Source organism: Saimiri boliviensis, chromosome X (assembly GCF_048565385.1).
Source record: "Saimiri boliviensis isolate mSaiBol1 chromosome X, mSaiBol1.pri, whole genome shotgun sequence".
Lineage (NCBI taxonomy): Eukaryota > Metazoa > Chordata > Mammalia > Primates > Cebidae > Saimiri > Saimiri boliviensis.
This window is the reverse complement of record NC_133470.1, coordinates 26,914,027-26,925,677: the sequence shown is the minus strand read 5'-3', so window position 1 is coordinate 26,925,677 and position 11,651 is coordinate 26,914,027. Positions and strand designations below refer to the sequence as shown.

The 11,651-nt window shown below is 33.9% G+C and overlaps 1 protein-coding gene across 1 annotated transcript in view; it reads right to left on the bottom strand.

The window, feature by feature from the left end:
* Positions 1 to 1,989: 1,989 nt before the first annotated feature.
* IL1RAPL1 (interleukin 1 receptor accessory protein like 1) overlaps positions 1,990 to 11,651 on the bottom strand; it is a 1,349,174-nt gene continuing 1,339,512 nt past the window's right edge. Inside the window, exon 11 of the mRNA XM_003924076.3 lies at positions 1,990 to 11,463. Within this exon, the coding sequence (XP_003924125.1) occupies positions 10,745 to 11,463 (719 nt within the window). The 3' untranslated portion in view covers positions 1,990 to 10,744. The remainder of the gene's footprint in view (positions 11,464 to 11,651) is intronic.

Below are 11,651 nucleotides of genomic sequence, written 5' to 3'. Positions count from 1 at the left end.
AATTTAGCACACTAAATGCTTCTCATCACAGTTGATGATTCTGAACTGTTGTTGTCCAGAATACATTCTGAAAATAAGCTAAATTGGTATATTATCTTTTTCAGTTTAGTGTAGAAATATCAAAGGCTATGTTTCACCAATAAAATTTACTGTTGAATACTATTTTTTGGATATTCTAGTGTTATAAAGCCCCAGATGGTAAGAAGGCCTAGGGTGACTGTAGAAGTCACTAGGTTATGAGTGGGATATTTAGGAACTTAAAGCCAAGTCTTCAGGAACTCTTTGATACGGCTACTCTGTGAAGGATGTATAAGAAAGAATATTTTTCTCTCAACTAACAATAATCACGTCCTCAAAATATGTATTAATACTTAGAATCAGTGACATGATTGGTTCATGAGAATCTTACATCAAATAATACATTCTCCTTAAGAAACATAAGCTGACAGCCTCAACTCTGGTAGTCATTTCTGGCAAAACAAGGAGTCTAAAGATCAAAATTAGCCCAGTAAAGTAAACATACGTGTCTGGAACTGTATTGTCAGAGTAAGCTATTGAAGGATAAAATAAAGAACCAACTGGTTCATCATCATTGTATAGGTTGTCATTTTGCTGAAATAATGCAAGATAATGCATTTAAATGATAATCTTATGTAGAATTAACTAAATTTATTGGCGCTGTAAGAATATAGCCTTGTATTTTATGACATTTCCTAGAATAGTGCTCCCCAAATTACATGACTGTAAACATTTCCTAGAGTTCAATTGTTTTGGAATGTGAGCCAGAAACTCATTCATGCTTTTAACAAATGCTATAAATGATTCTTATGCCTAGCAACATTTGAAAACTCTTCATTAGAGTTAATATTTTGATGAATTGATTGTTAACTTGAGTAAAAATAGTTGTTAATTAAGTCCAGCTACTTTAACTAATTTGATATTTATATATTTATTTTCACAACAAATGTCTTTGGCATTCCTGTCAAATTTTGCTATTAAAAAAAATAAAAATAGAAGTGACAGTAGAGTTGTATTCTCTTAGAAGGGAGATGTGTTGTTATTTAACACTTAACTATTAATTAGCTTTTTTTTTTTTCTGAATGGTACAATTACTCTTTTCCGAAGCCACATATTCCATGGCAAGCTGGATTCAGCTTTAACTATCCTTCTATTTTCTTCTTCATGAGGAAATCTCAAAGTATAAATGTCTATAGTTCAATTTTGTTTTTAAATCAAGAAGACTTCATCATGAGTTCTGATTAACAATTTGGGAGAAATTATTTAAAAAAGGAAGACCTAGTTTATGGTGATATTTATCTGCTGCAATCTTAAATTTTGCATTCCAGAGTGGCAGCATTTTTAATTACGGAAGGAACAAGTCCCGTACCTGTGTTTTTCAGAGTGGTTGGTGGGATTCCACATTAGAATCACCTAGAAAGCTTGTTAAGTAAATATATTTTGTGCCTCACTCCAATCCTATTGAGGCTCAATCTGAATGTCCAGTTTTAACGAGTTTTCCAGGTACTTCTTCTGGTGCCTAAAAGTTGAGACCCACCTCTTTGGCGCCTATAGTTTTCAACTCTGGTTGTTCTGTGGATTCATGTGAAGGGCTTACTTTAAAAATGCTAACATTAGGTACAAACACAAGACCGCTTGGTTATATCTGAATATTTGGGACTCTGGGACTTTCTAAACCTTCCCAGGTAATTCTAAGTGAATCTAGGGCTTCAAATTATTGTTAATAGAACCCTTAAAAGGATACTATGAACAATTTCACCCCTCACCATGCCAAAGTTATTATTTCTATTCATACATTATAATATTTAGTAATACATTTCCCATTTCATTTAGGAAAAGTACACTGACAAATGGATCTTAGTTCTCACCCATGTCCAGTTTTCTCATGAAGATACACAGTCAGTTATTCAGACCACCTAAGAAATGATTTGCATTCTGAGCCGTTTTCAAGTCCATAGTTGTTTCATTGACAAGAACAATATTGTTTCTTTCTTTTTTTTTTTTTTTTTTTTTTTTTTGGCTAAATGATGGTACAATTGCTTTTTAGAAGTCACATGTTCAATAGCAAAGCTGGAATCGGCATTCTTAGCTAACTTGATTTATAAAGAACAATATTGTTCTTTGTTGTCAAGAACTACAGAAGTAGGATATTTCTTTGCTTGATTTAAACCAGTTATTGATTTTCATAATCTTATAGTGCTATCATTTATCATTTATGCTGGCTTTTGTATGTTTTTCTGTTCTGTTTTTTGAGATGTTTCACCTTTTATTAATATTTATTTTTTTCAGAGGTTAGAAAATTGGCCTCAATTTTTCCATAAACCAGTCATTTATAATCTTGATGAATTTTGCCATATGTCACCTTTCCTAGAATATTATTTACCTATATTTTAATTTAAATCATGGTGTATATATTATTCCACAGTGTAAGCAAAACTATTAACAGTATCCTTAAAGTCTTGCATTTGATGTACTATTTAAGTTTTTAAAAAAAATACTGGCAATTTTTAAATCAAATACAGAGCTACTCAATTAATAATCTCCCTCTGTGTACCATCAAAAGCCAACTGACACATCACTGAGGAAAAAAGTATCTAATTTAGTCAAATAGTTATTATTATATAATGATTATTATAATTATTATAATAATTATTGGTCAAATTTAGATGTTCTCTATCCTTTGGAATCTTACTCAACCCTTCCCCACATACACATCTGGGTTCTGCAGTACCTACATTGCCTTAGAACAGTGACACCGGGCATTAAGCATTGATAGAAAAGGCAATCTTAAGGAATTTGTTTTAATTACTCTTACAGACCATATATAAATGCTGAAAATCCCACAGCAACAAGTGATTGGGTCATCACTATTATAATTTTCCAATTTTTTTCTCCTTCTCCATTTCTATTTTGCCCATAAATATAGAGATGATATTAATTAGGTATCTTCTGGAGATAAGATATCTCATTAATATCAGTTTTCTTTTTTCTTTCTTTTTTTTTTTCTGAGACAGAGTCTTGCTCTGCCACCCAGGTTGGAGTGCAGTGGTGTGATACTGGCTCACTAAAACCTCCACCTCTTGAATACTTCAAGTTATTCTCCTGCCTCAGCCTCCCCAAATACCTGGGATTACAGGCATGCACCACCACACCCGGCTAATTTTTGTATTTATAGTAGGGATGGGGTTTCACCATGTTGGCCATGCTGGTCTCGAACTCCTGACCTCAGGTGATCCACCTGCCTCAGCCTCCCAGAGTGTTGGGATTGCAGGTGTGAGCCACCACGCCTGGTCCAATGTCAGTCTTTTAACCACTTGTCAACAGTATGAATGTAATTAAAATTCCTGAGAATTTATGTGTATGTCTAAAGTGCACAAACAATCCCAAACTTTCTTCAACTATAGAGGTCTCTCCTGATATTTTGAATAATGGGTCATATGTTATCATATGATTCACAATTTAAAATATACTATGCAAATTATATACCAATTCATGATCTTTATAACATTTTACTTTTTCAATAGAGGTTATTTTCTCACATTTAAAAATCCCACTGAGGTAGAAATGCTTTAAGAAAGTTTAAATATGTTAATTACTTTGAAATCCAATCTAAAATAACCTTAGGGGGGGCCTTTTGAAACTATTACTTTAAATTTTCATAATGATTTATGTCTGCTTCATCTTTGATGAGTGTTTCTTAAAAGGCTGCTTTCTTAAGATATGTATTCTGCTTAAACAGCTCATTCTTTCTAAGAGGCTATGGTTGTTCACTTGTTATGCTTATGATGGAAAGATTTACCACCACTCTACTCCCCCCAAATAAAATAAAATGATAAGGTTATTTATATTAAACTTAAAATAAAAAGTAAGGCCAAAAACATTTCCCTTTAGGATTGACTGTGCACTACAAGTAGAGGCAAACAGAGTAGAAAAACAAGATGATTAAAGATCTTGGTCACTTTAAAATGTTACCTGAGGGGACTTGATTTTAAGGTCATTATGTGAGTAGTACCTTAAAAGAAAGGAATAAAATACCTGGGGAGCAAGAAGTAAGGAAAAGAAATAGCAAAGAAGGACTCACATGATACCATTCCTTTCATTTCTGTCTCTCAAATAATTTTATAAAATAGATAAAGGGAAAAATGTGGAATTTAACCTTGAGAAAACCATTAATGTGATAATGACTTTTAAAATACTGAGTTACTGATTCAAACCTCTCCTTAATCCCATAGTGAAGAAAAAAAGAGGGATTTTAAATGGACATGATTTTTTTAAATGTTTTTTTTTCTTTTTTTTTTTGATTTTCTTTTTTTCCAGCCAACTGGGCATTCTTAAGACTCTTTTTTCGCAATCACAATAGGAATTAGGCCTAAGAATTATAAATTTATACAGACACAAACAGAGAGGGAAGGAAAAGTATAACAAGAGTTATCAAATTAACAAACATACTTACATATGTTCCAACAACACATTATTTAATTTATTTTCATCTATGATCAGGTAGAAACCAGAAGAAACATTTGTAGCTTAATAAATAATTTAATTTCTTGAATTTCTATGTAACATATAAATTTATTTTTACAGGATATATAGAGAGCATACTCATAGAGAGCAACAGACTTATGAAACGACTATAAAACACAAATTAATTTTGAGTTTAAAATTTCTCATTTTTACACTTGTATTTATCTATTTTCCTATTGCTAGTCAAAGCAAAACCAAATATATAATTGTTAAGTATTCTAAGAAAAAAAGAAGCGCCTCCATCACCTACGCATGAATTACATACATTCTAGATTGTACAAAATCAAGGGGGTAGGCAAAACTAAAGGGAAACACTATGTAAAAATGCACTTTTTACTGACTGTCGAACAGATCTGAGAGTGTCTGAGTTTCAAATATGACTTGAACACCAGCAGAGGAAAATGATTCCATCAATTTTCCTATTTGGGTTCTTTCAAACTCTGAAACGGTAAAAGTTTTTGCACTTCAATAGCAGATTATGTGAACATACCTCCACTACTTTGGTGGAAAGAATACACTAAGGATTCTAGTTAAAAGGAGCATATACTGCAAGGAATATGGACAACCACCCATGTATCTTAACATTAAGGTGTCTTCATCCCAGTTGAGAATTAGCCTAAACAGTCACATCGGATCTCCCCAAATTTAATCTCTCATTGACTAGTAAAGATAGATCCAGATTACTTTGCCACATTTTCATGCACTATGTAATAATGTCATTTCACATTAAATCTTTTTTTAATGACACAGCATGCCCTTTGAAACAATGTTATCTGGATTATGAAGGTTAAAATTTACACAACAATATTACATGTAATACTCTCAAGTTCATGTGCAGTTTTTCAGATTCTATTCATTTAGTAGTGGAGAGAACATAGTGTGATAATTTTTTAAGAATGGTTCCCTTTGTTAAAAAGAGAATACGCTTCAGGCTTATGAAACATGGGGATGCATCAATGAAGATAGTGAATGGTAGAAAAAAACAATAGTACTTTACTTACTGTAATGAAGAATTCAGAAACATGAGTTTGTCAGTGGACCCAGAGGCTATTTAGAGAAAAAATTTACCAATACATAAGAGAAGTACACACACACACACACACACACACACACGAAAACATGTTTTGAATTTGGAGCATGGAAGGAAGAAATGATAATAGAAGATTGGAGTTGAGCTCCATTATTTTTAGTCTGGGCATTTTCTATGGATGTGCCAGAAATTTGATGACAAGGCGCATTTGATTAGGATTAGGATTAACTTATCATCATCATCATCATCATTTTTCTCTTGCTTCCTTAAATTTAATTATATCTAACAGCTCCTTGTGACAGTATATCAATTTATTATAGAATAAACTTTCACCTTGCTACCAATTGCAAGTAAAAGGTAAAACTTTAAATAATCACTACCTAACTTTTTTCTCAAAATTTTTCATATTGCTCCAAAGTCACATCATAAGTCATGAAACTGGCAAAACCATAATTGCTGAAAATGAAATACATAAGCACTTCTAAATCTTTGCATAAAACAACATGGTGGGTTTTTCTTTTTCTTCTTTTTTTGAAAAACATGTAAAATGGTTGTTTTTTCTTTTACTGTACTGGATGAATTCTTAGTTATATTGTAGGAAAAATAAACACAAATCAGGAAGAAATTTACTGAAATAAGGCATCATTGCCAAATTATATAATTTCACATTCATGCCAAACTATTTTTAGAATGGATAAAAACATGAGTAAGATTATCACAACGATGATAGCCAATTATTTTTATCTGAACATAAATTATTTGTCATCATACAAATTTTTTGTTTACTATAGGCTGTCTCCCAAAACATCAGGCTATTCTGGAAGGAAACTTGTCTCTAGTAGAATAATAATCATCTCCTGAGTTTTTGTGAATGAAGGTAGAGAGTGGTAGATAAAACAATGCCTGCAAGACATGTGGGTTTATCTGAATATCAGTTTCTGAGAATATCTTCTAAATCCAAACATCAATAGCTTTTTCGGTGATCGATGTTTTGAGACTCACATTCAGATGAACATAGTTTTACACACATTAACAATTTTGTCTGGAATTTCAAGGGCTTCGTTATTTTATTCCTTTTTATAGACCCAAGGTATCTTTGAACCCAAGATTAAGATCTATTGTTAAGAATAATCAAACTTTGATTATTGGTTACTTTCTTTGTTCAGAACAATAAAGTGCAAAGGATTTATGATAAGACAAGGAATAGCCTCTGCTTCAATTGACAAACTTCTCCTTTTAGGGATTCTAGTTGCATCACCATCTTTTGGTAAAAATTGTACGTACTATCAGAAAAGTTTTTCAGCAACAGGCAGTGTGTGTCTGTCTGTAGATGGGATTTCTAACCTATTTAATAATATTTCATCTGTATTAGTCAGCTATGTCAATAATGAGATTAATGAGAAAGCAAGTTCAAATCAGAGACAGGAGAAGGGATTTTCCTCTTCCATGTCTATGTATTCTCTTGGTTCCAGTCAGTCATTTCATTTGTATAATGCTGATGCTATCCTTTGAATTTCAATAGGCTTTCTTCTGGGACTAATGATACAAATTTAACCCAATAAAAAAAGAAAGAAATTAATCTCAAGATTAAAAAAAATACTCCTTAGAAAAAAGAGAACTAGGGTATCATTCCAGAATCCAAAAATAATCCACAAATGTATGAATCAATGTTTTCCTAGAAATGGTGTTCTTAATTTATATAAATGATATCTGAAAAGTTAATGACTATTCTAGGATAAACAAGACTTACAATTTAGGGGTTGGTTCTCAGTTAATATTTGTTTTTGTTATAAAATGCTAGATAGTAATGAAATATGGAAAAAACCAGCATCTATATTTTAAGTTAATAGGGTCCAAATACATATACTATGAAGAAAGTAATTATCACAAAGTGGTTTACTCTTTGAACAGTTGAGTGTTTAGCTGCAGAAATATAGTAGATTCAGGTCTCTTAAATCATCATGTCTCAGATTTGTTTCATCGAATTGATCTAAACTTAAATCAGCTGTCTGTATGAGATACAAATGTCTTCTCTGCGTACAGGAGACCTAAGGAATGGAGTACAAATTTAAAAAGCAAAGGTTTGAGCACCAGAATAAGGGATAAGACGCTCATAAACAGCAAGTAGAGGTTACACTAAGGAACCAGATGATCTTTTGAATCCACAACGTGTCGTTCAGAGCTCAAGCAGCAACTGATGAAAAACAGGCAATACCAAACATCACATATGTCCAAGTCTGGAAGTCCATTCTCTCCCCCAGCTTGGCTAACATATTCACATTTCCAACTGTGTTTTCACAACTAGAATACTCTTATTCCCCACAGCCCCCACTGAAAAAAAGCAAAGGATGAAGCCTAAGCACTAGGGGAAATAGATTTTTTTTCTCTTTTTATTGTGAGTTCTAACAGAACTTTTGTTAAACATAGAGCACGTGAACACATGACAGTTTCCTTCATTTGTTCTCACATGGAGCTGATAGAGGAATACTTGGGAGGAATGTTTCTAAAGCCATAGATAGCTTCTTTTGCATTTATTTCATTTTTTAAATATGACAAAGCATTAGAGGAAAAAGAAGTTTCATAAGTTGTGAGAATATCAAATATTACCCATCAATCCCTGAATCATGCTATTCAAAGTGCTTAAATCTACACTAAAAATAGAACAAAAAATGTACTCCCAATGCAGCTAAATTAACACCTATGGATGCCTAAGATATGACTGTGGTCTGATTACTTCCTCTACATTGATTCCACACTTCCATCGTGCACTTAAAGAAAATTTAAAAAACAAAGAGATAAATCCAGCCATTGCCATGTTTACAGTTTTCTGAGCACTGGGGGAGTTTGGAATCCAGTCCAATGAGGTACACTGCCACCAGTCCCTGACAGCTGTCCATAGTAGAAAGTAAACAATGGCCTTCTCAGATTCTGAAAATAACCCAATATGCAAAGCTGATCTTAAAGTTTTATGTGTCCTTGCAGCTTCACTTCTGGTTTGTGAAGATAGGACACATATCCAAGGGGAGAGCACGGGAATAAAGAACAGATTGTAGAGAGGGACCCAGGTGAGTTGTCAGGGAAATAAACATTTTTTAAGCAAATAATAATCAGTGCACATCCCAAGGCTCCTTTACCTTGTCACACAGATACTGAGACCTTTGCATTGTTACAAATGCTTATACTTCTTTCTCATATATTTGCAAATTAATCTCACCCTCCCCAATGAACCCTATTGCAGTTTGCACTTGTGTGTGTGTGTGTGTGTGTGTGTGTGTGTGTGTGACCAACTGACACCTTACTATTGTGACCAAAACTGTAGAATTGTTTTCTCATTAAATGGTGGTAGGAATAAACCAAACATACAATAGTCACTACACGAGCCCACAGATGATGATGAGATGGGAATTCCTACAATGAATCACTAAATTAATATATAAGTTCTATTATCAGTGTTTTATCACATTGATTTTTTTAAAAACTAAAAGCTACATAGGTAATATTTCTTTTTAACAACTCTGCCCTCTGCAGATTCCTTTGTGATTGATTTTGTATCAACCTTCACATGAATATGAATTAGCTGCTTATGTCATTGATTTCAAACATAAAGCTAAATGGTAAGGAATGAATTTCTTGGGAGCATCAGCTTTCTGTTTTCTGAAAGATAGAATTATATAGCTAAAATAAAGCAAATTCTTTATACAGTAAAATTAATTATTTTAAATACTTTCTGATCTAATTTAAAAACTATTTTGTATAAATAATGTTTATTTTGAAAATACTGATCTCTGTTGGTATTCATATGTTTGCCCTCCTGAGTTCTTAAACACCTTCATATTAATAAGTGTTGCTTATGTCCACAAACTGAAACCACTTAATTCTTAATGTAGTGTTGAAAAGTAAATACAAGCGAGTTAACATTTAATTACAAGGGGGCCACACAGTAAGTTTCACAGATTTTCTCTGACTTTTTAGAAAATAACATTTTGTATAATACAAGGTGACAAAACATATTTGATAACACATCCTGTCCTTCCCTTTGGTTTGGAAGCCTTCAGTGTAAATTTCATTTTGACTTGCGTTGATTGACTCTTTTGAGTTAACTTGCCTGGCATTTGCACATAATCTCATTTGCAGAGAAATTATAGAGGGAAAAGAGGAAGTAGAATATTAAACAAAAACAGCCACAAACACATTCATGCCTTTCCAGGAAGTGATCAAATATAGGGCTTGATTTTTTTGTTGTTGTTTTGTTTTTTTTTTTGTTTTTTTTTTTTTGTTTGTTTTTGTTTTGTTTTGTTTTTATATATATTTATATTTATATTTATATATATATATATATATATATATATAAGGGTACACCAACTCATTTAAAAAACGAAAATAACACTCTTCCCCAATTTCATGCCCTTGATCTTCTCTTCTTAGCACTCTGTAGTGGTCACTGTGAAGTGATTAGCACACCTTTGGGTCTAGAGTGTATTCTGAAGAGCAGTGACTTAAATGTTAAGACAGTTAGACCCACCCCCACCCCTCCACAGAGTTTACACATCATGCCGCCATTAGCAAGGTAGAGGTGGGGAATGAGGTGGGACAAGGAAGAGATTCAGGGCTCTGACTGGTGGGGCCCTCCTATGAACAAGTGTTCTTCTTATCTGTTTTTTTCCCCGAATGGCAATGCTGGCATTTGTTGCACTGTTCTCTGAAGGCCGACATGGCCCAGTTGATTTTAGGCAGAACCCGAGAAAGGATCCGGTGCTCCTTGTCCCATCGGATATATTTGTCCAAGCACCCCAAGGAATGTTAAAATCAAAATAAAATTTATAAAAAAGGAAATAAAACAAAAACCCATTCTAAAACTAAACTAATGAAGCAAAAAAAAAGGGTTTTCTATCTACACATCAGTCTCTTCTTTAAAAAAAAATGTAAATTTACAAATTCCAATGACATATAAAACAAAGTCAAAAAATGTAGTGGTAAAAGACATGGTAAAACACGAAGATACTGATGCTACAAAGAAATTCCAAAAAACATATGTACAAGACCCTGTTTTTCCTCGTGTTCTAGAGATTGTAATGCATGTTTTTTAACAGCAGCAGTCGAGGATTTAGTTCCAGGCACTGGACTGCAGATTCCACTCAAGCTCCCAGGGACGGGATGTCCCTTGCTTTTCTGTCACCAAATCACACTGGATATACTGGTCTCCCTTGGCAACAGTGGCAGGATGGCACTGTTTGTGTGGGCTTCATCTGGATTCTGCTCCCTGCTTGTTTTTGTCTGTGGCCGCTGCCCGTTGATGAGTGTCATAGGGATGTTACAGTAGGTATGCTGATTTCCTATGGAGGTAAGAGGCAGGGTGCCGGTAGGAGGTACATCGTACTCATAGCTTCGGTAGTAGTGTTTCTGACGCATTTGTGAATGGTACGTGTTGTGAAAGGTAGAACGGAGATCTGGATGGGCAGTGGCTAGAGCTGTGGAGGTGGCCGCAGCCATGGAAATGGCCGAGACAGTCTGCAGCTCCCCAAAAGGCCCTTGCTCACTGACATCTAAAGCCTGCTCATGTGTAATGGGTTCTATCCTCTTAAAAGGCATTTCATACTGTAAACGTTTCCAGAACTTAGAGTTCAACTTGTTGCATTTTGGTCCATGCCATTTAATGACCGTCAGGAGCTTGATGGTGTGCTTGAGGGCCTCCACCTCCTGGTAGTTCATAATTCCTCTCAGTTCACTGCATTCAATTAGTATCACTTTAATTTCTCCAGTCACAAGCATATTTCGAAGTCTGGTTTCCAGCTCAAAGATGCTCCAGCCCCTTCTAACTACGTAATTTGGGGTCATGACAATAATCAGCCGCTTGCTTTGATCTACACATCTTGCTACATCTTCAATGTATGCTACAAAAGATAAAAGGGTGCATCAGAATGAGTGAATAGAAAATTTGGTCCAGAAAGTCCCAGTAGATTCTCTCTTTCAGAAATTAAATGAAAATAGTTTGTTGGGTAACACTTTAAGCAGATGAAAATCGCTAATGATCACTGAATAGAGTTTGGGACTTGCTTCTCCTAATGTCAGCAATATTTTT